The sequence below is a fragment of the Syngnathus acus genome, chromosome 23, assembly GCF_901709675.1.
Source record: "Syngnathus acus chromosome 23, fSynAcu1.2, whole genome shotgun sequence".
Lineage (NCBI taxonomy): Eukaryota > Metazoa > Chordata > Actinopteri > Syngnathiformes > Syngnathidae > Syngnathus > Syngnathus acus.
Window position 1 is genome coordinate 1,688,604 of NC_051107.1, and position 27,509 is coordinate 1,716,112.

Here is a 27,509-nt window from a genome sequence, read left to right on the forward strand (position 1 = left end):
TATAAGGTGCATTTAGCAAAACAAACCGGGGCAGCAAATTGGTCAAACTTTATTTAACAACAATTCGACATGAATACACAAGTTACACCTGATTATAAAATGAACTGTCAATTTTCGAGAATATGAATTATATATTATATTATGAATATATATTAATATTATGTTCCACCTTATAGTCCGTAAATAACATGAACTCATTAAATGCATGATGATAATAATTTATAATTTACAATATAATAATGAATCATAATAATTTATGATAATTTTTAGGTGTTACCTGTAGGCTGTGTTGCAGATCTCCTTATATTCTTTGAGCTTGTCACAAACCATCTCCAGGAACTGGTTGGAGTAGGAGCTCAGGTCCTGCATGAGATTCATCAGATCCTGGATGGACTTTTCCACCACCACGGTGCTCTGCGGGCAGAACGAGAGATGACAACAAATGACTCCTGACGCATGACAAGAATTGTTTTTTTCATTTTCCCCCTTCGCTCATAATGTCACCGGCAGGCAACACAAATAGAGCGGCCTCTCCGCTGGGAGATGTAATGATCCATAACGGGGCCGAGAACCGAGCAGTGCACACACGAAGACCCCGGCTGCGGACAATAAGCGCACATCCCCTGCAGGAAACTTGTTGGCATTAATTTCGTTGAGAAACACATTAATTTTAAGGACAAAGTGCAGGCAGATGTTGGACATGAGGATTTACCACTTGGTGCTGATCCAAATCAATATCGCTTTGGCATTGGCGGACACTCTCCTACTCGTGAGGGATCCATTATGTAAAACAGAGCAAATTCGAGAGTAGCCATTTTGAAAGTATTTAAGACACAACAATAAGCCAGAGGCGAAAACGTAAAATTCAACAGCGGTCCAAGGCTGATGAATGAAGAAGAGGAAACAATGCGAATGCCTTCGCCTCCAACAAATGTCAATTTTTGCTCATTTGTTTTGGACACCAGAAATCATTAAAAAGTAATCAAGGGACCGACTGGCGAAGGGGAGCATTTGAGTCCATTTTCGTTGACCATTACCATCGGAGAGAACGCTTCTATACATCTCTTTCTCTCACGTCCATAATGATTCATGCTGAAAGGTCAAGACACGGTGCTATTGAGTGAAAAGCACATATATTCCCCTTTCAGTGTTGCCGCATTAAGCTCCTGAAACCGAGCGGCGTGCACTTTGCATTTCCTCTTTTAGCACGCCCGCCGCCACAGAGGAATATCCGATCTTTGCAAATGCATGTCGTGGTTTGATGGAGTAAACTGCTGTCATTAAGCGCAAAAAAAAAAACATGGCCGTACATTCCCGGTGGGGAAAAAAGGGCTGTTAATGCTCCGGACGCTGTTGCTAAAAGTGGTTATTTTCTTTTAGTGGCTTGAGCTAAAAAAAAAACTGGTCATTACATTAATGCATTAAAAGGATAGAGCTGAGGATGTCTCATGTGGAAGCCCCGCCCCCAATGAAATAAGGGTTACTCCGCAAGGTCATATGGAGGTCACAATGTTTTAACCCCTTGTTTTCTGGCGTAACCAGTCGCACCAGAAGGCTGCCGAAATAATACACACGACACAAGATGATCCCCCCCCCCAAGCGACGGTTGCTCACCCCTCCCTTGGGTGAGTCAAGCGACCGGAGTGTGTTCTTGACACATCATCCATCAACGTCAGGGGAAAGTCACACATGGGCTCCCCTACTTGACACACGGCGGATGGCTCGCATGTACGTGCCCGACGTGACTCTTTGTGTGAACTGTTTGGGGAAGTGGGTCTATGAAAGTTTGTTGACACAACCCAGCAGGCAAAATTCCGAATTTAGATGATATTGTTATTTGGAATTTGATCCAACAAAAGGCATTGTATAATCTTTTAGAAGACCTTGACATGTCAGTCTGGCTGGAAATGGTCCTGAAGTAGCGGGAAAAGGAAATTTTAACATCACACGGGGGAACGCAATGAACATAATAACAGAATGTGACGTAACTACAATATAAATTCACATCAGGACATTATGTACTGTAAAATAAAATACAATTTTATTTTACATGTAAGTGTATGAATGAATGTCTCCCATTCTAAGGTTAAAAATGGCTCTCTATTTGCTAATTAAAATAGTTGTCGATTAGTTTCATAACCGATTACTTGTCGATTAATCGATTAATTTTGACTAGTTTCCATCACATTCCTTCTGTCCTCTCAAACATGAATGCTTACGATGTTCCAAATTGTAAAAATGTCTCAAAACGATTATACGATTATGAAAATAGATGTCGAGTAATTTGATAATCGTTTAATTGTCAATTAATCAATTAATTTTGCCAACTCTAATAATAACATAACATCGGAACGCAAAATAACACCACACAACACTCTGTACGATAAATTCTGATGTAACACAGTGAACCGTAATATGGAAAGCATAATATGAAGTACCATAAATACTCAACACAAAAAAAACAACAATGATCCAAACCACCTCCTGCATTGTTATTGCACTTGGCGAGGGTAATAATAAGTATATAAAGAGGTAAAGATGGATGACATATTCGGGAATAACTTAAAAAATGCATTCCCATTTAGGCGGAATAATCACATAGCTGGCGGGCTGATGAGATTGAGTTCATAAAAGAAAACAAGGTCCCTTTCATGGTGCGCCATCACGGCTTTCAACGCGACGTTGTGTAAGTGTTCTAATTGAAAGATGAGCAGCAATATCACACTTGGCTGCTTGCAGATGGACCGCCATATTACGCTCCTGCTATTCGCAACCCGAAACGCACGGGCAAGATGAAATATGGTGTCCTGGCATAAACAATCTAAAGAGTTAAGATGTGCAATTTGAGTCCTTGCAGTGGAGCAAAAATCCATTAGAGTAATTATCTCTTTGTTGCTTTTTTTTTTTTTTTTTATATATCTCCCGTGTTCATTATTCTAATGGGTATGCAAAATTATACAAAGTCTTTGCGTCTATCGTCACATCTCATTAAGTCAACATCTAAATAAATGGATGCTCTTAGTTAGCAAAGTTAAAGGTTAAATTTTAGGATCAATTCCCAAGTTTTTTTTTTTTTTTTCACAGCACATTTCAGAACACTAGACTGAGACCAATTTGGCAGTGTTTGGACCCAGTGCAGGCCTGGAGAGCATGTGTGTTTGGCGCGAGATAACAGTGGCAAGGTAGGTTGCACCTCAGGTATAGAAGAAATGGGAGCTCTCGGCAGAGATTGAGCCAGTTCAGTGGGGAATGAACATCTTCAAGTTATAAGCACAAGGATTTGGTGGTGCTTTGAAATTCAATACATTTCAATACTACGATGAATATATTTGTATCTGATGAATATATTTGTATCTCAATTATTCACTATCGAATATTTTTAGAATCGATTATTCCATCGACTAATCGGATAAAAAAATTTTTGAACCAATTCGGGTATTGTTTTCTGTACTAAAAGGATTTGGACCATACTAAGGCAAAAAAAAAATTCTATACGATTATCAAGATAGTGACCGATTAATTTGATAATTGCTAACTTGTCAATTAATCGATGAATTTGAACAGCTCTAATCTCAAATAATCTTTCCCTATAAAAACAAATGAAAAAAGTATATAACTGAAGATCAACAGTCACAACTGCTCAGTAAGCTACTTGTTTTTTTTCCAAGCAAGACTAAGCTACCCACTTGATTGGGTCACACAAAATTAGCATGTTAGCGTCAGTTGCTGCAAGCAACAGCTTTAGGGTGTTTTCAAATTAAACGGGAGCATTTTTGGTGTGTGTGTGTAAATCACCCCCGCCACCCACTTTTCTTCTTCCCACTCCCACTCAAGTCCAAATCACAGGGCACGGTTGATGAAGCTAACAGGTACATTGTGCTGTGATTGCTGCACCCACTGATGGGTGCTGGGGGGCTCTGCTTTATAAAAGTACCTTTCCTCCCGCACGTGTGTGTGTGTTGGTGCGTGGAGGCAATCAGCAGGAAGCAAATAAGCATTGCCTACACACATCACGACAAACAATAAAGGTCAGTGTCATTACGGGAGGTAGCGGTTGGGCACGCTCATACACACATACACACGCAGATGTGAATATAAATGGTGAAAGGTCACCATCATTAGTTGGTGGTGCGACATGCCTGTGATACGCATATCACACGCACAATAGTGTTGATTGGCTTTTTTGAGGGGGGGTTGGACACAACTGGGGAGATATGGGATTGAGGTTTGAGCAGATCAGGTTTTTAAATATCATGTTGTAAAATTCCAGTATTGTGTTTTCAGACGCCTTTCTGTGACCTATCTGATGAGTAGCCACAAAAAACAATATTTATGAGGGGAAAAAATAGAAATCAGTTAGTGATATTTGTGTGCTCATTTTATGCTTTATTTTCCATGACCTTGCTTCGCTTCTCGAGAGAGCGAGACTATGATTCAAAAATTCAATTCTGTTTCGTCATCCCTGGGACTTGTCTTTAGAGGACTTTTTATTTGCTTTGTGTTATGAAAATATTTCTTCAGCTTTTAGTTCAATTCTGCAGCACCCAGCCCCCCAAAACATTGTCACACCGAAATATGGAGTAGTGTCATAATAACTAGTCTTATTTGTGTATTATTTATAATTGACATGTTTTGTTAATCTCATTATTACAGTTCAAATGTATTAACATTCATGACAACATATTTTTCATTGTTAAAAAAATCAAGTGGTCAAGAAATACAACAAACACCTTGATTGAATGGAATAAACAGTATTGTAAAGTATAGTGCAATATGATACAATATGACAAAAAAAATACATTTAGACACAAAAGCCAAAAAGTAGAGTTGTGTGTACGGAAACTGGGGCTGATATTAATTATCCTGATTGGTATGAGGTGAAAAGGATTTTTTATTTGAGTATCGGACCGGGACTCACAATGGTATTGAATTATGACTCTGTATAGAAAGAATCAAGTGACTCAGACGCTAAAAAAAAACTCTGATTGGGATGTCTCAACTGTTTAGTTTGCTACTATGGCAAAACAAACTGTTAACTATATTAATTTTAAAAACTACGTGGGATTGATTTGCTGTCCAATGAATAATCTATTAATGAATTCTATGCATGTTGTGGTGTAGATTGTGGGCGGTGGTGGTGAATAGAGGCCGGTTGCACGTGCTTTACACGAGGGAGGTAGGGGTGGGGGCACACGGGGGGGTTGGACCAAGATAAATGGAGCCAATCTGACAAACTATCCAGCAGCGTAACCATAGCCCTCGCTCGCCTCCACTCTTTCTTTATTCTGCCTCTATCTAACTCTAATTAAATGAATCAATCAGAATTGGACAGATAGCATCTCAGCGCTCACATTCTTGTGTGTTGGATTCACCATCTGATTCCCACATGCACACGCGTAAAACAAAACAAAACAAAAAAAATGGATCTGAGCTTATCGGCAGCGAATGGACACTCACCTCTATGGACGTTATCTCTTGTTCCTTGTGGACCATATATAGCCAGGAGGTGTCAGGCTCATCATAATCTTATTATTACCCAATGATATACATGCACGATAGCCGCCGAGCCCCTTTGGGAACCACTGTCGACTCGTGATAGGCAAATCATCTCCAGTATCGATACTACTTATTAACCTGAATGGGTATTCTTTATAGTCGCTCGTTCACCTTGACTCCTGCGCAGCGATTGCCGCAAAGTCAGATAGAACCATCGCACAGGGGTCCCCAATATTTCACAACGTGACATGATTTATTAAAAACCCGATACGTTGCAAAATGCAGCTATAAATATTATGCTCATGAGGGAGCGGGGTGACAAAAAAATATGACCTAGCCATGTAGCTAGATAAGGTAACCACACTACAGCAGACTCAAACGGTATAGCTGAAAAGCCATGATACCGAGAGACCTAACTTGAATTCAAATAGATTGTAAACATATTTAAAACAAATAATACGAGAGAAAATGCTGTGCCTGTGTTGCATATATGCAGGAAGAAGTGGGGGCCTAGTGTGGCGTGAGGTCAACATCTGGGTGTGAGCAGTGGCCAACAGCAGCTCTTATGTGAGTGCTTTTGTGTATTATTATTCTCCTGACATTCAATTAACGGCTGAAAAGTGCATCGGCCATTGTTGATTTTATTTCACATATGCGAGGGCATTACAGAAGTACGTTTTATTTATGGGTGATATTGTAATTACTAGGGCCCACCCGATTAGTCAATCGGTGAATTTAATCGGCCCCATTAACTCTTTTAAAACTGTTTTGTTCATTTCCCCAGGATTGTTTTTGTACACAGTAATACATCACACCATGAGACAAAGATAATGGCATTCAAACAACCAAAACAAAAAATCGGCCCCAAAAAAGTCAGTCAAATATTGTGCTTGCAATTCATATCTTGATTTTTGTGAGTGTTATGAGACCAACAAAAGTTATTATAATCATTATATATATTTTTTTGTACTAATTGGCCGATTAATCGGTTATCAGAATTTTAATAAAAATCGGAATTGACATTTGCCTCAAAAACTTGGGCCCTTGTAATTACAGTTTTATTTGAATATACAAAATATTTTTATCACAAAAAAATGGGGAAGATGGAACAGATTACCAGTATTTTCATTCATTTCAAAACTGCTTTAGAAAAAGATCAATGCTAACCCCTTCCTCCAGTCATACCTCCAGCTCACATTAGCATCTTAGCATGCTTCAACAGCTCTAAGTGAGCAGATGCCTCCATAAAATGTGCTCCCCTATGGTTTCCCATATGCGGCTGTGGCTCGGCACAGTGTGCTTAATGTGCTGAAACTATATTGAGTTCTACCTCTTCCTCTCATCAGCAGCCCCTGAGGTTATGATGCCAACAGTGTGCGTGTGCATGTGTGACGGTCCATGACAACACCTGGCGTACTACTAACACAGACATGCAAAAAAAAAAAAAGTCACACTCCGATCCGCCACAAAGACACATCTGCTACGTGATTGGAAACCCTTGCAAGCATTTTATGGCGCAGTCACCGTGATCTTTAATCATCCACTGCAGTCACGGAGGCAAGAAGCGAGGATATTAAGCTCACAACAGACTTGAGTTTGTACTTCTTGGAAGGAAAAAGTGCCAGGCTTTGGGAACACAATTGTTAAGATAAACTACTCCCCCAAGAAGCAGAGCGGTCGCTTTATACATTCAAGATATTTTGCACCTGAATGTGCTGCAGCAGTTGCCAAATATATTTCACGAAAAGACACAAATGAACTTAAGTTAACCTGATTTTCTGCTTAAGCAGGCTGTGGTATAAATCACAATGCAAAGTTAACAGAAAATGGATGAATAAAATTGGGATCGCAAAAGTTGCTAATTGTTTTTAATGACAAGACTACAGAAGTTAGGCTAAAATTCATTTCTTTGTGCAATTGTGCCAAATAATTTAAAATGCATTTCCCTGATTGCCGATAGACAAATGCGCCAAGCCATACACACACAGGTAGCAAAACGATGTCTGAAAAATATAAAAGGAGTGAAAAGACGCTGCCAAATTGTGCTGGGTTCTTTTATTCAACCCAATTAAAAAAAATAAAAATCCCAAACAAAAGGGAGTGCTTTATTACGCGCTCCCGCTATCAGCAGAAAGGCTCATTAGCCGCAGCAGCCGTAATTAGCAAGATGCTGCACTCCTCTCGTTAAGGAGGGGCCCGAGCCGTAAACAAAACCCTGCTGAACTCCAAACACCCACTGCCTCGCGCTACCTCTGTAATGAACTGCCACTGACGTTTGCAGGCGCAGAGACCACACAAACACGCACACTATTGTACACACCCAAGAGCTGCGACACAACTATTTGACAGTGTCTTTCTTGACAAAACAAACAGAGTTATAGTGTAGACTTTGAGCTAAAACGTGTGGGCTATGAACAGATAATAGCAATTTAAAAATGAAATAATATTTTAAATTTTATATTTTGATAAATAATATTTTGACTGCGCAATTGTTCCAAGAAGGGGAATAATAAAAGTCAACTAAGTCGTAGTGTAGACTTTGAGCAAAAACGTGTGGGCTATGAACGGATATTAGCAATTTAAAAGTCAAATAACATTTTAAATTTAAATTTTATATTTTGATAAACAATATTTTGACTGGGAAATTGTTTCAAGAAGGGGAATAATCAAGAAGTCAACTAAGTCGTGGTGTAGACTTTGAGCAAAACCGCATGGGCTATGAATGGATATTAGCAATTTAAAAATCAAATAATATTTTAAAATGTAATTTTATATTTTTTGATAAATAGTTTGACTGGGCATTTGTTCCAAGAAGATCAAAAAGTCAACTAAGTCGTAGTGTAGACTTTGAGCAAAAACGTGTGGGCTATGAATGGATATTAGCAATTTCAAAATCAAATAATATTGAAAATTTAAATTTTATATTTTGATAAATAATATCTTGACAGGGCAATTGTTCCAAGAAGGGAAATAATCCAAAAATAAGTCGTAGTGTAGACTTTGAGAAAAAACGTGTGGGCTATGAACGGATATTAGCAATTTAAAAATCAAATATTTAAAATTTTATTTTAATATTTTAATAAATAATATTTTGACTGGGCAATTGTTCCAAGAAGAAGAAGAATCAAAAAGTCAACTAAGTCAATATTGGTGCCCCGTGTGAGGCCTTTACCTGGAGCACGGGTCTCTGTACACCCAAAGTCTTCATGGTGTCAGCATTGGCAAGAATCTTCAAGGGGTCGGCGACCTTGCTTACTGCCTCGATTTCTTTGTTGATCTCTGTGCGCACCTGCATCAGGAAGGAATAGATGAGCGAGGGTCTTATAGTCTGGTTTATGGCATCACCGACCTGGTTGAGGAAAAGATCATGTATGTAGTATGTCAGGAAGGTTTGAAGTTGGCACTGCTTGGCCTGGCCTGCGCCCATGTTCATCTCAATCTCCCGAATGAATCTGCACAGAGGAGGTGGGACAAACTATATTGTCATTAGGTTTTCCCAGTACAGTATATTTAGAATCCCATCAGCAAACTGTGTCAGAGTGGTCCAGATGCGAGTCGGACACTAACGTATGGCTTCGCCGAGGCCCGCGCGCACCTCGTTTGTCAGGATCGCCGGTCGCTGACCTCGTCTGGTGCGCGCCGCGGGGCCGACGCCACGCAAGAGCGAGCGCTTCGTCGAGCGCGCGGCACATATAAATGCGCAAATAAATCAAACCCTGTGGAAAATAAAATTGCTTGACCTAGAAGACGTGGATACGCATGACCTAGGCATTGGACAGTACAGCGGACGCGAGGAAACAATAACAAAGCGAGGGTTATGTAAGGATGCGGAGATAAAATTAGATTGGAGCAAAATTGCAATTCAAATACTGTGGAGGACACGCAACCCTCAAAACAGCTTCATGATGAGGCTCAAAAACAGAAATGTGTCTTTCCAATGTTTCACATCACCCACCCACATTCTTTTCTTTGGCACGTGTGAACACGGAGCATGTAGCTCGTAACCTCGGGCTAAACAAAACAATTCCCGCGGATAAAACTGGCACTCTCACAGACTACTCAGCATTTGCACCCAATTAGTCAGCATGACTCGAGGCCTCGTGTGTGCAGTCTAAAGCCACTGTAAATCCTCCATTGATGCTCCAAAGTCGACCGCAGCGCAAAGTGGGAGAGAAACTCTTTTGTGGCCTAATTAAAGCTGTCAAACAATGCGGGATAGATAAACAGTTCCTCTCGATAAATATGGAGAGAACTTAAACAGTCTGTGAGTCGTCCGCTTTTCAGGAGAAAAATACAATTACTGATGACAACGTCATCTTCAAAAAATATGAAAAATAAAATCGATTTTGGAGGACAGAAAGTTGCCACTTTACCGCGTTGCCTTGTTGCCCCGAGATCCATCCCCGGCTGTCATTACTGTCATTGTTTCGATACCAGAGTCAAGATGATGGATCGTCCGCTTTGTGTGTGAGCACAGATGGATTTTTCCGTAGACAGAGGTGATAACATTTGAGTAATGCGGCTGGGGGCCCCGCGAGTAGTAAACGTGCCATCTGGAGGCGAGGAGCGTGGACCCGCATGAGGACGCCGGGAGGGTTGGACTGAGGTAACCGGGATAAACGAATCGCGCTCCAAGCAGAGATGACAACCGAAAACGCTCGGTTCGAAAACATCGGCCGGGTTGCTGTGGAAACGGCAGCCGCCTCAGCCCCGGCGTGTGAAATGTTAATAACCTTAAATAATTCACTTAGCCGCCCTGGTGAGCTCAGACAAACACTGACATGCTGCAAGAGTTGTAGTACAGTGAGGGTGGAAAAAAGGAGGGGCGGGAAGCAATTTGATTCCAATTGACGATTTAAGTCGTGGAAAAAAAAGCAAATCCGTTTCTAGACATCCGTCTCCATCCAGAAGTGTAACCGTGCTGAAAGAGAAATGGAATAGAAGAGAGTATCGTTTAAAGACCCAGCATTTTTTTTGTAGGAGCTCGGTTGAATTCCTATTTCACCGTCGGCTATCAAGAACGTTGAAGCCATCGCACCACAACGCAACCCATCTGGTGACACTCCAAAGCACTTATCTATTTGCAATGATTCTTTCCTGCGGCACTCCTCAGCCACTTCAGCAAGAATGTCAAAGTCATTAAAAGGATGCTAATGGATGGGAGACACTTGCAGAGTTTTCACGCGGCTCGGCCAACGCCGACGCTAAATCTTATTTTCTTTTTAATTGTTATTCAACTGCACGTTCAATATCGATTCGCTCGGATTATTGCGAGCCGCTCGCTTACTTTTATGGTGGCGTTGAATTAATAACATAGAGGAAGGGGGGAGTTCCTCCAGGGGATTTGAAGCAAGCAAATTAAAAAGTTTGATGAGTGCAAATTATAATATAAATGCTTGATGGTGTGTTGTTATACATACAATTAAGTATGACTGCCTGGATAAGCCACAACAGAGCTTGTCCCTTCAGTATGATTCAAATGGACAGTTTTATTAATCAACTATCATTTGTGCAATATCCACATTTACCAGCAGATGGCAGTATGCCAGCTTCTAGACTTCAGTCATATTTTCAGCTATGATGCAGCAATGCAGTGGATGATAGCCTTCAGGGAAATGCACAAGTTTGGGAATAACTGGATAAAGTTTGTGGATTCTATTTGGACCAAGAGTGATAACAAAAAAAAATGGACCTGACAAATGGCGGCTCAGCTTTTAAAGATGCAGAGGTTGAAGTTATTAGTCGATAAGCCGACTAAACTATTGAAGTGAATTAATTGCAAATGTGTTTTTAGCTTCGGACAGTTTATAAAATGTCTGTCATACAAAGCAAAAGTCTTTACTAGGTCTCTGTAGGCCTCCATAGATTACAATAGCGATTAGCCTTGCTAGCTTCAGCAAATTCGATCATTATTAGTCTTAAAATATTAATACCAGGTACTGGTAGTGAATAATGAGGGCAGTAAGTGTCATGGATTAATTAGACTTTTAGTCGGTAAACGTGGTAAAACCATAAAAAAAGCAACATCAGAGCTTTCAAAAATTATCTTTGCAAATTTGCATTCCTCATAAAAATTCTACGATACAAATATTTATTTCTATATTTATTTTTAGTTATTTTTAGTAGCCACCCATATAGTATGTATGTTGATTTAGCTAAATTATGTTTATAAGCATTACTACTACTAATCAGTGTGATATTGGTCTCTGGTGTACCACAAGGTTCATAGCTAGGTCCCCCGCTGTTATTTTTAGTAGCCACCTATATAGTATGTACGTTGATTTAGCTAAATTATGTTTATAAGCATTACTAATACTAATCAGTGTGATATTGGTCTCTGGTGTACCACAAGGTTCATAGCTAGGTCCCCCGCTGTATATATATTTGCAACAAATGCATCTTCAAAGTGTCTTTGTGTGCCTATTTGCTTTTGTCGGTGTGTGGAGGCCAGTCGCAGTGTGGTGCAGGCCAATTAAAACGAGCGAGATTGATGAGCACCCAAGAAGCAGCGAGCGGTAGCGGTAACGCAAGTGAAAGCTGCTTCCTGCAGACCACAGGAAATGAGATGGCCTTGTTTAGCTGACGCCACCGAAACCTCAAAAGACAAATGGCCGCTGTGCTGCGGCTCCTCAATCTTCCTAACGCTCACCTTACATCTTTTTAACGCCCTCTCACGCTGCGACCGAGACCACCTCGTCATTAGTCTTTTCTCCAAGGCTTAGGAGAAAGTGAACGTATATGAAACAGATTTTTATTTTTTTTTACATCCGCTAATAAGGTCATGTTTTCATGTTTTTGTGAAACAAATAAGAGCAAACAAAACTTTGAGGAAGAGTGGCACATTGGGATTCTATTGATTTGACTTGTTTTTGTATTTATGTCAGTTTTTATTAGTTTATTTCATTTTATATACAGTATGGTTATTGTATAATTGTATGTTTGTATTAATTTTAAAATATGACTACAATATTTGTATTGTATGCTTATTGATAATTGTTAATTTTCATTTTTTTATTCATTATTTTTTCTATGCTAAAAATCATGTTTGATTTTTGATACGCATTTATTCATTAAAGTACATTAATTTGGACTTTTTAGTAAATATTTTGTATGTAAATATTTTCTATTTACTGTATTTTATTTTATACAGGAATATCTTATCATTCTTACAACCATACTAGGTTATGCGTGCCGATACCAGCCACCGATACTTCAGGCAAACAAAATCTGCCATCAATTTAAGTCCTCCTCGTCAGTTGGTGGCGCTATACTACAGCACTGACAAATCCTCATCTGCTCCACAAAGAAACATCTTTGCTCAAAATGTTTAAAATAAGATTGTATATATCAAAATCGGGTAGCGGTGCTTGGTATTGGTGAATAAGTAAGCAAAGCATAAACATACCGGTAATGGTCTGAAAAAGAGTGATATGGAACATCTGAGCATTTTTTTTTGCTATGCATTTTGATTAATGTTGATTACTTTGAGTGTAGTGCAGAGGATACCCAAGATTTGCTGAGCTCTCTCAAATGCTCAGCAGAGCAATTAGGAGGTTTATCGGGCAAGAGATGGCTCTCGCTGCGGGACACAAAGGGGAGGTGATGGGGGCTCTAAATGATGGCTTTTATCCGCTTTGTGTAAAGCTTGTCAATAGAGACGGACACCCTCCCTTGACCTGTCTGTGTGTACTTATTGTTCTTGCAACTCAACACTTTGATTGTATAGTTAGACATAAGCAGGTGCAGTGCGGATGCTATAATCATCATTATAATAAAATATATATTCTGAAATAAATGGATATTTATTTGATTTTCCAATAATCAGTGGAGAAAAATTGAATGAGAAGTTGTTGTTTTTTAACGAAAAAAAATAGCAGTCTAATGTGTGATTAATTTTTTGTTACCATTCAATGGACATTGTGGTGCTCCTTATGGTGTGTACTCCATGGCCACCTGAAGACATTCAATGTTTAGATGAAAAGTGGGTGGCTTTAAAGAGTAGGTGCTTTGTCCTGCGTTGTTTAAAACATTGAGATGTACAGATAGTCCTCAACTTACAAACAAAGCACTGGTGGTGCTAGAGGGGTGGCCACGGGGGCGCTGTCCCCTCCTCAAAATATTTTTTTTAGATTTTTCTGGGAATTTTTTTTATGCCCACCAAACATAAATTAAATGTTTATCAGCGTTTTCTGGAGTTTCTTACTTGTAAAAAAAAAAAAAAACATTTTTTGAGCTATCATTACGATATGAAGATGTCATTCAATTTTTTTTAATTGAATTTGTGTTAAGACCGTATATGTGTATACGGCAAATACTGTTTATAATTTATTTCAGATTAATTTTTTTTATTTAATTTACTCAATTTTTAATACATTTTAGAACCAACTTTAATGTGTCTCGACTTAAAATTTGACTTAGCTTTTTCGGAACCCATTTTTTTTGTAAATTGAGGACAATTTGTAAATACCATGAAATAAAAGCTGGACTTCTGAATTTTTTTGTCATATTGATCTTTTGATTTGACATCCAAATGTCTTCTGTATCGAAAAACAACTGAATTGACCTTGACATTCCATTACTTTTGGATGAAACTAATTTTATACTGTATGTGATATGCGAGGTGCTAACGGTCTGGCATAAAAAAAAAAACCTCATTGCGATATCACACCCCATGTTATCGCCTCATCACTTGTGGCACACTGCCTTATCTCTCCATTTCCCACCCTTCATTTCATCACCGCTCACTCTATTTTTAGCACGCCGTCGCTGTTATCTCTCCAAATTCTCAACCCTCGTCCTCGGCCTTTTATGTTAAACGCAGGGCTTTCCATCCCACGCAAGTAAATTGAAATAGTTCTCAGGGCTCCGGTGCCACCCTGATTGAATCTAAAAAGAAAAGTGCAATAAAGACAACTACTGGTGAGAGGTGTGGAACACACCTAAGGGCTCCCCAAGCGATGAGGAGTGTCGGTAAGAGAGACAAAGCGAACAAAGGCGGAATTTGGAAAGTATCTCTTGGGGGGTCAGGTGACAGCTCTCATTTTGGCACGACATGCAATTTTGCGAACTCTGGGAATACCGGCACATTACGAGAGTAGAGCTGAACGATTTTTGAAAAAGAATTGCGATCTAAGAAGAAATTATTTTTGCTCAAGGTCCTCTGCATGTCAAACATAAAAAATATATAGCCGTCAAACATATTTTCACTGGGCTGGCACTGAATGAGTTAATGTGAGTTGCAATAAACTATCAGCAGATATAAGCAGACATTGCTCAAAGACACGATCAGACGGTCTTTTTGTGTACGACTTCCTCGGAAGGGCGAATCTGATGCAAAGGGTTAAATTATTCATTGATTTTTCAGGCGCTTGTTGTCATGTTTTGCTCGGCGAGCGTCCACTTGAGAGAGATGACAACCTTGACCTTTTTCTTTGTTACGTTTCACTTGGGCTCTGATGTGACGCCTTTCATGTTCCAAGCCATATGGCGAATATTGCGACTGTCCGTCACTGAAGGGTATCACCGAGAAGGGTGACTAAAAGGTTAGGTTGCTCGGCCGCAAAATGCTAAGAAAGAGATGACGAAAAGAAATATAATGTCGGTTAAGACAAGCTCAACATATTGCCACTCAGACACATTTGAGATAGAGGTGAGAACAGTGTTGTTTTTGTTAGTTTTTTTTATTTTTATTGTATTTGTTGATTTGATGTTATTGTTTTAAGAATATTTGTTTTTAGATTTCTGGTTTTTACTTTATGTACAGCAACTTGTAAGCAGCAATGGTGGTTTTTAAAGTTCCCTTTATAGAAAGTTGAGTTATTGGTTAATTATTTTGGACTTTAATATTTGATGAATTTCATTGAACTAAGAATGTCATTTTATTTGTTTATACTCTCTTTTTATTGTAGTCATTTTACTTTTTAATTTAATGTCTGTATTTATTGTTTCATTTTAAAAATTTAAGTAGATTTTTATTATGTATACTTTAAATGAACTTTACAACATTATTATTCGAACGTATTTAATAAATTTAAGTTCATTATTTGTATAAAAAAACAATACTTATTCCAATAACATTTAACTTCAATTTTTTTGCATTTATTATTTTAGCATTTTTTAGCATTATTTTGAGTAATAGTAATTTAAGATATAATGGACTTGTATATTTGAACTCTGTAATAGTTATTTCAACTTTTCGAATTCGATTATTTTATTTTTATATTTACATATTAATTTATTACTGTAACAATGTAGCTTGATTTTATTATTTTACAAATCATTAATATTTTTTTTACATTTTATTGAATGGACAGTTTTTAATTATTTTTTAATTTAATATTTTACTATAATATTTTATGAATTCATTGAACTGAGTATTTTAATGTATTCATTTTATTTGATACTTTTTAAAAAATGAATAAGATTAGAATATTTTTCTTAATATTAAATTAATTTAATTGCATCTAGTTATTCATACTAACACACGTTAACAGAGCATATATTTACATATATTTTGTACGTAATTATCTTACGCGTGTTGTCAGTTTGGCAGAAACGAAACAACGAATACACCACAATTTAAAACAAAATTACAGACTTCCAGGCGAAAAAAAAAATGCACTCATGTGCCACCTCCAATAAACCAACTGTCAATATCTGTCCTTCCCTTCAAAGCCGAGACGCTCTTCTGCTATCCATTGGTGTCGGGATGCTTTCATCACCTCGCCGGTGTGATGATATCCGATACTTCTGTTTCCCGTCCTTCCAATCTCATTTACACTTGACACCTGACATTTGCATAATGGCCTCACTCCATCTCCTATCTCGTCAAGCGGCGGGGAGCATGTGTGTGTGTCAATCTCTTCCGCATCCTCCTTAATCTAACTCATTAGATCTGCTCATGCTTGCTTATTTCGTGAGATCTCTGCAAATATTGCACATATTTTTATTTGTCTTAACATGTAAAAATGAGACTTCTTTTTCCATCATGTCCCCACCACAAGAAGAATAATCGTTCCCAGCTGGAAAACACGCAGAGGGGAAATGTCGTACTTAGCAAAAGGGCATTTGGAACCGGTGGGGAATAAATATTACAAATAAAGAATGTTGTAATGTGCTCAAATCCATTAGAAATCTCATATTCGCACAGCCGCAATCACATTACAACACGGCCTAACGTTATTTCGCCGGGTTTTCGCTGTGAGACACTCACATCAAACATAATGGATTTTTTTTCCCCCGTCTCAAATTCCCGACAAATCACACTGCACTTGTACCGAGTTCCGTGTAGGGCTTTATTACTAAACTGTTTCTAGACTTGAAGTTCAGGAGAACTTTAAAAGGAGGTGCAATCAGTCTGCCGGGTTTTGACTTTTCCGCCGCTCGCGCACTCAGTGGGGGACTCGGTTTGGGTATTGAGAGGAAGGACGAACCGGGAGGAACATCCATCTTGTTGACAAATGTAGAAGTTTGTGGGAGGTTTAAAAGACACCGCTTATAAACACACAGACTGCAACTCATGCCTCACCTTTGTTTCTTCGTGGTATGATTAAGTGTGACATCATTGGTAATCCAATATCAAATCAAACTGTGCTAATTGTTTGAAACCGTCGCGATTACCGAGTGGTTAAAGTCTGCCATCACAGAAAATGGTGAAGCATCCATCTTGGAGAGTAATGAACTACCGTTTTTTTCCGTGTATAATACGCAAAATTTAACTAATTTATTGTCCTAAAATCTGGGGTGCGCATTATACATGGGTACAATTTTTTTTAAATTTTTTAAAAAATGTTTTTTTTTTTTTTTTTTTTTAAGAAAATCATGGTACTGGTACGAGTATTGATTTATGTATTGTTCTCTTCTTGTCATGTTGTGAAAGAATGTGGGTTGAATAAATACCGAAAGAACAATAGTGTGTTTGTACTGTGCTCTGGTCATTTCGTCAAAGAAGGGATAATTTAATACAATCAGCAAATAACAAAATGCGTATTACAGGTAATATTTTATTTCACAACACTTTGCCTTGTTCCTTTCGTCTCTGCTGTTCACTTCAAACACGCTCCATACGAACGCAATGCTCTCGTATCAGACGCTTGCTCGATCACCTGCTCGTTTGCTGTCACAATGTACCCTACACAAATCCGAAACATTTGTTGCGGCTCCGAGTCACGACGAGGGGCAAGTTTTGGTTTCCAAGGGTGTTATTATTCCTCTTCAACGTCTCTCCCATACAGAGCCGCCTTTTTCACATGTCCGCACGTCACTTTCCTCTCTTTTCATCTGATCGCGGTGGTGCCTTTATGGGCAGTCGGAGAAATCAACGCCAACAAAAAAAATACATCCAGCCTAGTTAAGACCATACCAAAGACTATAAAAATGGGACCCATTGCCTCCCTGCGTGTGTGACGATCATTGGGACTTAAAAAAAAAAAGAAAAAAAAAAAAAAATTAAAAAAAAAAAAAAAAATTGGGTGCGTATTATACATGGGTACAGGCTTTTTTCCAGCATCAACATGCCATTGTTAGGGTGCGTATTATACATGGGGGCGTATTATACACGGAAAAAAACGGTAATCCAAAATCATGGACTAATTTATAGAAGGAGCAATTAGGAGATCATAAACACTTATTTAGGTCAGGAAGTGTTTTTTAAAACTGCATCCAAATAAAATCCCATCATTTGGGAAAAACTTGGAGTAAATCTCAGTTGCTACTGTGATCTGACGAGAGCCAGTGCAAATAATGTTCAAACTATTGCTAAAGAACAATTAGACAAGACCTTAAAATAAGAGAAAATAACATTAAACAAAAGGGCTTGAAGAGTAGATTAACTCTTAAGAATTAGATTTAAAAAAATATAAAGATTTGGTGGGAAAAAAATCCAAATATCCAAATACATTACGAGAAAAATATACAAATTATAGAATACAAAGATATTAGAACAACATTTTTAAAAATAGGGAAAATACTGAACGAAAATATATTTTAAAATTTTGAAAAAAGTGTGAGCCACAAAAGTAGAACTAGATTAACTATTAAGAAAAAACAAAAAATGTATATAATTTATTATAATTTATAAATATGAGTTATAATTCTAACTAAATATAAGAAAATATAAACTATCAGCCAAGAAAAAAATCGAGGGGTGAAATATGCAGAAAGAAAATGTCGAAAATTGCAAAAATTACATCACAATATATTTTTTTAAAATATCAACCAAATACATCAAAACATAAACCAAATATAAATGATCAATCAAATAACTGGGTAAAAAATTAAACGTTAAAAAGTGTAGATTTTTTTTAAATATTCCGAAAAAACAACAAATATTATACTCCCCCTCTGAAAATACAAAAACGGTTGATGTAACTACTATTATCAAACTGGACATAAATCGTAAATACTTATATTGTAGCTAAAATGAGGAGCTAGACACACTGGTCAGTGGTTTCAAAACAAGAAAAAACTGGATACCCTTGGTGACTTTGTCAAGACTGACCTTTTTGAACCGCATTTTGGCAATCTGAACTGTACTTGGTTGAAGTAACCCCTTGCATCACCCATCCATTCCTTGGAATCTACCCAGAATCCTACAAACCCCCAAAAGGCTTTGCTGATCAATCAATTACATCGCCGCTCCAGCAATCAAACAAGGTTATTATCACGGAGCGGCTCGCCGACCTGGAAAGGCCCCCGGCCTCCAATCAAAGGCCGCTGTGATGTGGGCTCACTCATGTGACGCTAACGCGGAGTGGCAGCTCATGTTGTCGGGAGGATTGAAGGATGGAAGAAGGTTAGGATAGAGGAAAGAAAATCTGGAACTCACACAATAATTGCAAAATCACTTGCAATGTCTGAATTGTGTGTGGTCAATGCATGTTTGTTGTGTGTTAGCAATTTCACGAGCGTCGGCGGGGCAACAACCGATTGGCGGATGATCAAAACATCTTCCTGCCCAATTTCAGCCACTAATGGGACAGGCCAACAATTCTCCGCGTCTGCTATCTCCCTCTAGAGGTCATCAAAGCTAACTTCACGGGACGTCTACCGCTGAGGCAAGTAGCACTCCTTCAAGAGCCCCCGTCCGTCCCTCGCTCCCGGCCGAGATGACGACTGTCGGCTTCACAGGTTGCCCCGGGAACCCAGTGTGATTCCATTATGGGGTGGATAAACAAAATCAAAGCATTTATCCAGCCTTCTATAGCTGGAGAAAAGACCCCTGCCAAGACGGGTTTAATATCGGAGATGCGTGTGCGTCCGTGCCAAATACACACTTTGTTCTTGTTAGCTCGTGGCTAAAACGTCTAGAAAAATTATACGGTGTTAATAAAGAGTGTACCAAAAATAAACTTTAAATGCTGATTGACTGAACATTACTCAGATTTTATTGCTTCGACTAATCGTCTTGAATTTTGTTAGCCGAATAGCATAACTGTCAATTATAGCATACCGTCAAAACATAAAAAAAAATTGCCAATGTGCTTAATAAAAATATTTTCTTTATTTCTGTGGATTGCCGATAAACAGTCCTCAAGGTCGAAGAACTGGCCGTCTATTATTTCGTCGAATTTGTTGTTTTTGATGTTTTCCAAACTCATCCAAAAATGACATAAAACGTTATTAAGGATTAAACTTAACTCAAGGATAAACATGAATTTCTTTGATTACATATTTAATTAAAATAAGAATGTCGTTTATATACCGTTTTAACAGACTGAAAAACACATGCCAGTGTTTGAATATTATTTTAGATTCATACGACGATATTGATGCTATCTGTTATCTATGATGTGTATTATGTGTCACTTTTAAGCTAATGCTAGCAGACTGTTATTTGTGTTTGGATCTTTAGTTTGTGTTCATTTTACTGTAAACTACAAACTAACTAAATATCTTGAAGCAAGCACACGGCTCTTTTCGAAGACCCAAAGACAGAATCGTATATGACTAGCTGTTTAAAGGTATCGGTTGTTATAGTATCGGAACATTTTTATGAGTCCTTTAGGTGAATTGTTGAATCTGCAGTTTATTGAAATGACTACAATTCATCTGGCGCACTGTAACATTGAATTTTTTTTCCCCTTACATCAGTGGGGTATATTGCAGTGTTTAATGTTAAGCACTTAGCAGTTAAGCGCTCTTGTTATCGGCCTTTTTCATTTTCTCCCCATGGCCAGCCAGCACATTGTTTTACAGCAACAATACGAGCGCGCTCATACAAAACTACCAATTCAAAGCGGACTAACAAGCCATTCAACACAGACGCAATTTAAGAGGCTTTCTCGTTTTTCTTTCTTCTTCGCTCTTATCATTTTCTACTCTCAACCCACCTGTCCGTTTGTTCCCTTTTGTTTAATCATTTTTCCTTTTGTGCTTTCGCCGCCATCTGCTCCCCGCCTCTACGTTGTTGCTTTCTTTTGTCGACTTCATTCATCTCGCGTGAGCTTGTGACCTTTTCTAGTGTAAATTCCTTCTTGACGACGCTCTAGTATTTAATGGGTGTGGGTGAGAGAGACTGGAGAGAAAACTCTGCTGATAAAGTTAGAAAAGAAAAAGAAGTTCTAAGCGGGGTAGTGTATGTTGAAAAACGCACCGATACTACTTTTTGTTAAGATGTCAAAAAAATCACTCAAATATAACAATATTTAAATGGCCCAGACAAATTAATCATCAAAGTACAGTCTAGACACCAAGACTGTAATTTTGAAGGAAAAGTGTATTCAGTCGTGTAACACAAAATAAGCCCTGATAAATCATTTGAGATATTCCCCAAGGATATTATTTCATAAGTGTTTTTAAAACGCTCCCATTTCACCTTGCCATTCTTTCTGTTCTCGGGGAGGAGATTTAATGAGAGTGTGAAATTAGTGCAGAGTCATGGTGGGATGCCGTTTTCACCACAGGCAACTGCGACGGGTGGCCAGGACCTTCTGTCCTCTTCCTGTCATGGAGCTCTCTGTCTGCTCCTCATTACTTTCATGGCTTGTTCCTTTGTCCTTCCCCTCGCCGCTCCCTCCGAGCGCCCTTTGTTACGCGCTGACCTTGTGGGCAGTTTTTCCTCACTGCAACTTTGCGAGACCCTCATACGCATTTCCCGTGTTACTAATGAGCCCGAGCCATAAAATAATGTCGGCCCCCCCGGTTTAACATTGCCCTAATCTATATCTTTTTATCTAATTTACATCCATAAGCATCGCCTCGCTCGGGCTTCGTGCGACGGGTGAAGTGGGAGAGATTAGCAGCCCTCGCGGAATCTTTTCAAAATGCCAAGCCCGTCCAGTGCAAGAGGTGGAAATACCAGCGAAATGCCAACCGGAGACCCTACAAGTCAAATAATGTAGTAACGTGCAAACACTCCCCCAAAGCCATATAGTCGCTACTTGAGGACTCGTCATATTTTCAGAGATCAGGCTTTTATTATTATTATTATTATTATTATATCATTACATTATTATATTAAATTATTATGTTATTATATTATTAAAGTCTTATATTACTTTTATTATTATTATAATATTATTATTCATGCTAATTAATTTAAGCAGATAGACACTATCGATGCAAAAACAACAGAGAAATAATTTTCCTACTTGCTTCTTTCAATTACAATTAATCCATCTGTGTTGATTACCGATGTCTGACTAAGATGTCCCTCTCTGCCCGGGCTTCCAACCAGCAGGGGGATTCAGAGCCATCCAAGGCCCGGTGGAATAAATAATCCCCCTCAGCATATTCAGAGTCAGACACGCGCAACCTTGAAGGCACCAGAGCATACCTTCTCAACTTTTCTGCTGCTAGACGGTCCAAGACGGAATGGTAAACAAGTGGCGGCCTTGGCGGCGGCTAATGCGCGAGCTGATTTGCTGCAGTGATTCCGGGCACAGGGGATGAATGGCTTAGAGGGGACCCCAATGACACCCCGTATTGCAAAGAGTGCATTTGTATGTATTGTGCAACATTAGCCCATTCGCCGCCGTGGACGTTCATGATCGTCGACTACAATCCAAATGTTTACCTCCGCCGGTGAATTCGTCATTCTAGAGCAAAGGGCTTTCTTGCATCAAAATAAATATACAAGGAAGTCACAATATTACAAACATAAAGTGCAAGAACTCTTTTACACAAAAAACAACTCACTCACATTCTTGTTGAGGTGTCATGTTTGTCCTGCGTATCATTCCAAAATTTATGTAAGACATGTCTGTCATCTATTGATCAACAACATTGCAACTTAAAACTACAGTCGACCTCTGCACATTCGTAATCAGGCAACTACAGATTTGCGATATGGAAAGCATGTTTTGAATGTTCATCAGCATTTTTCATATAGAATATTTGAGGTTAGTTACAAAAAAAAAAAAAATATGTGTCATAAGATCAAACAAAATTCTTGAAAACAGCTGACAATATGGGAAACTGCTTTGAAAACTGCTGGCAGTGAATGAGTGAAGAAGTTGAAAGAAAAATGCCCGCATCTTAGCAAGAGTTTGGGAGACTGACAAATTACACAAGTTGGCGTGAGTTGTTTAGGTCTGATTTAGCCAGCTTGTGCGCAACCCGAAAGCTTTAGTCATTAAAGCCGCCACGAGTTGCGCGGCTGGCTGCGGGAGGTTTAGCGATCCATCAGCAAAGCTGCGCCATTAGAAAACCATCTGTAAGCCACGGCGTGCCAGCGGCGCAGTCGCGAGGAGAGGAACGCGAAGCGACTGCTAGTGATTGATGCAAAACTATTATCGACAACATAGCGTAGGCAAGAAGTTTTTGTTGTTGTTTTCGGTAGTTTATTTCTGGAGGGATCGAAAGGAAGGGTCATGAAAATACTTCTAATGCGGTCTTTACGGTCACTCAGTTTTACGAATTGAGTCGCCATGCGGATGAGCGGAAACGGCGCATTCGAGACACTTTGAGCGTCAAAACGTTCGCTGAGCTCGCCACATCATCCCACCCCTGTGCATTACAAACAGACATTGCGTGGTGTCAAATTGTACGGCGAGGAAATAAGAACCATCTCGCTTTAATGGAGCCTTGAAGCTAATGTATCAGAGCATCACAATTCAATTAGGCGTCGTCGTGATTAGATTCCCGCAAATCTCCGGGGAGTTATGTAGAAAACTAGCAGGCCTTCCAAAGACTTGAATCTAATGCGATGTAAAAGCGAAGACGGCTGTCGATTCCAATTGCTGGAGGGCAGCAACAAAACATTTCCAACCGGAGGTGCAGTGCATTACATCGAGTCCGATTTACGCTAAGTCGATCAACGTTAAAAAGTCACAAATCAATGGATGGTCGCTAAGAAGCTCCGAAATAGAATTAGTTTGAGTTTTACTGGTATCGAGTCACGTGCCGGATTCTCTGACATCTTGAGTGTGTTGGCGTTTCTTCTCTGGTAAGTAAGTTCCATTACCCGCTAATTCATTTTGATTTTCAGACACATGGTGGAAAGTGTTGTACCTGAGAAGAGGCTGGAAGATGACAGTGATGTTCCTCGCTCCCGGTTTACACACAAACTTCATTTCTCCACCTTCCATCAGGTTGTCATCGGCGCCACCTACAGAAAACAAGGGTGGCCCGATCAAATACATTTGTACTTGTAACAACAGGAGGGTGGAAAATAAGACTTTTTCCCTATCCATCTCATGGGGCGGCCATTTTGCCACTTGCTAGCAACTGAAAATGACAGTGGCTCAAGTAACGACCAAGCCCGGCTCACCTGTTTTCCAAGTTTGGTCATGTGATGTTTGCAAGCTGAGCTGTGATTGGTTCTTTCCAGATCCCTTAGGCACTGTGATGTCACACGAGTGACATAATGGCCGCCCCTCTGCTGTGAAATTGGAGCCTATCCTAGTGGACTAAGCGACACTTTGGATTGGTTAGTTTTAGGTCAATTTTGACTGATTCCTGACATCGAGGCTCAGACGCTAACCCAGCGGGGTTGCTGGGAGACTGAGCAGCAAAAATAAATATCAGGAGTCACAAAATCAAATGCATGCCCACGCTCCATTTTGGCTAACAGGGGCTAATCAGGAAATCATGGGAACAAGCTCCGACATGGGTGGCACAGAATGACACTGGGGCAATGGGGCGGGAGATCGGGGATTGGGGCTTCATGCAGAAAAGGGAACGAGGCGGATATCACAGGGGAGAGAAAGAACACTGAAGCTCATTACCTCCGCTCATGCTGAAGTAATCGATATAATTGACGGGAGACGGAATTGTGGCTTTCCGTCAATACGGCAAACTGCGCGGCGGAAAGAATGATCGCGCGTTCAGGTATGCACGTCTTGGAGGAATACGAGCTACGGATGAAGGCGCACGCAGTGTTCGAAAGCAAATTGTGATTTAGCCATACAAGAGATCCTGGGTGACTTTAAATGAGCTAATGAGAAACTTCACGGAGGTCTAAGAAAGGCAAAGTGAGTTTTTGGGAACAAAAGCCCGGGTGTTGTTTTCTCCTTTTTCCATTTCCATTTCCAATATGGCCTTGCAAAGCTTGTGTGATAGAACACAAAGACACCTCTGCGCCGTGCCGAAGCGTCTTCCGTGTGACCTCGGCGACGTGCATTCAAATGCATATCAAGCTATTGTTCCCCAGGCTGCGCTCAATAATGCATTTCTAATCGAACATGTTTTATTTGAAACGTACGGGAGACAATTCTCTGTGAATTTTCATGAGCTGTGACGAGGTCGGTCGGCCTTTATTCCCTTGCCAACTTTCAAGAGAACTTCTGACTTTGATCTGCTGTCATCTAAAATGACTCCTTCCTTTGGTGCCAATTCAATTAAGACTCAATTAGCCGAATACGAACAAAGACGCCACCTTCCATCCTTTGTCCAACTTCCTATACTTCTGGGAAGTTTTCATTGCTCGTCTAACCGTAAACCGCTCTCAGGTACACAAACAAGCAACTCCCCCGTGTGTAGACCCCGATGACAATGACCAATTTAATTTCACGCTCTAAACATCTGCAACAGTGTCAGACGAGGCGAGCCACGAGGAAACCTCGCTGATCCATGAGGGTCCGGGAGCAGCTGCCAACAGGGCATAACACCGCTGAATATTAAATAGCGAGATGCATTAATATGCATGGGACTCCTTCAGACTTGTCTGGACGTGACAGGGTCAGGATGGCACCCGACTGCTACCAGCCGTCACCACATAATTGGAGAAAAATGTTTTTGTTGGTCTGGACTTGGGTGAGCATCCGGGATTAGCGGCGTGTGGAAGAAGAAGGACGGCTTAGCGCAGCTTCGGGGAGGAATCCTAATGAATCATAATGCGGCTGAATCTTGACGAGTATGCTTTTCAGTATCTCCTCACACTTACCTACACCACACAAGCCCCCCGCAGCCCACCCCCGTTGGCGCCTTAGCATCCCCTCCCCTGGCCCACATGTAATCAAGTCAGTCAGTGACTTAGTGAAATTGCATTAGCCACACTTTCCTGGGTTTGATGAGAAAAAGTCGGTTTGATCCTGCGATGAATTCTGGACCCTGACCAGATTTAGACGGCGAGAGAAAATGCATGTGTAATATCAAACGCCACGTCGGTGTCTCCCGAGACTTTGGGTGTTTGCGTATGCGCGTACAAGCGTGTGTTAAAGAGAGCGAGAAGGAAAGAGATGAGTAAAGATAGGGAATAATCCCTCATTTACAAGTGTGTCACTCAGCTCTATGTAATAGTATATTCATGCAATACGGCATTATTATTTTTTTTTACTATTAGGCACAAAGGATTATAATGCATTTCAATGAATACGTCTATTTTTTAGAAATTTCCATATCTTGGGGGCGTCGGGGTCATACGGCACACGGGAAACGAAAGACTTTTTTCAACTTAAATTTAACATCCATATATAAGCCGCACCTAATTATAAGACCCATTGTCAATTCTTGTTAAATTATTAGGTGCTCCCTTTTAGGTGCTCCAGTTAAGAGGCGTCAAACTTGCTCTTTGAATTAAATACTTCGTTGTATTTACTCAAGAATCTTTCAGTTATTAGATGATTCCCTGCTAGCAGTTGACACTTTTAAATGTCACGGAATCATTTACACAGAAGTTAAGTGCTTCCTGTTTTGCATTTTGGTTTTTCGTCTTTTCTATTTTCATTTGTCATCAGCGTTTAACAGTTTCTGAGGGAATTATCACATAATCAGCAAATCCCCAGAGTTGACACCTGCACCTCAATAATACATGCACCTTTTGGTCAAGTGCGAGGGCATCCTATTCCACTCAGCCAGCCTTCATGTCTGATTGGATCTTAATGAGAGCTTTCCATTATTAAAATTAATTTGAAGCCCGTGCTCCGCCAGCCGGGGGAACCCAACTCTCTGATGAGAATTAATAGCATAAATAAATAATAGCATAAATATATCCAGGCGTGAAATGAGCGGGATTAATTATTAAACGTGTGTTTTCGCGTGGCTCTGTGGATTTCACTGAGTGAGCGGCTGTCAGTGATGCTGTGACAACAATGTACGAGCTCACTGAATATGAAGTGCTCTTTAAATGTGCTACAAGTTGGGATCTAAAAAAAACTCTAACTGCACATTCTACTGAAGTGTTTGATGCCTGCTACTTGTAATTAACACAACAAAATCACGTGAGGAACCCGCTACATGCTGCTACATGCAAGTTTTGCATGTTCATCAGCTATGCCAACATCCACATACGCTTAAATGTGGATACCAACCAAAAACTTCCAAGTTCCTTTCCTGCCTGAATTCGTCGAGATGAAAAGTAAACACAGAGGTGCCGCTCAAAGCCGCCAATGACGAGAGGACCTCCTGCGCTAATTGAAATTAGCTTGAGCTTGGCGGGAGAATAGACCGGCTCTTCCTCTGTGATTACATTTTGTCGCTGTGCAAACTAAGTCGACCTTGTTGTAATCTCCGTCTGCTGTCGATCGAGTAACTTGGAAAAGACTTTGGTCCTACTTTGCCTTCTGGCGGCTTGCGCATAATATGTTGTAAAGCGAAACTTTTTTGTGTCAGAAAAGACAAGTAGCAGGGGTGCT

General features: G+C 39.7%; 1 protein-coding gene across 1 annotated transcript in view; it reads right to left on the reverse strand.

Annotated features, from left to right (window-relative positions):
* exoc4 (exocyst complex component 4) overlaps positions 1–27,509 on the reverse strand; it is a 59,664-nt gene that overhangs the window by 14,322 nt on the left and 17,833 nt on the right. The window contains exons 11-14 of the mRNA XM_037242952.1: positions 23,947–24,043; positions 8,846–8,948; positions 8,669–8,785; positions 278–414 (exon numbers count right to left, since the gene is read on the reverse strand). Of these exons, the coding sequence (XP_037098847.1) occupies positions 278–414; positions 8,669–8,785; positions 8,846–8,948; positions 23,947–24,043 (454 nt within the window). The remainder of the gene's footprint in view (positions 1–277; positions 415–8,668; positions 8,786–8,845; positions 8,949–23,946; positions 24,044–27,509) is intronic.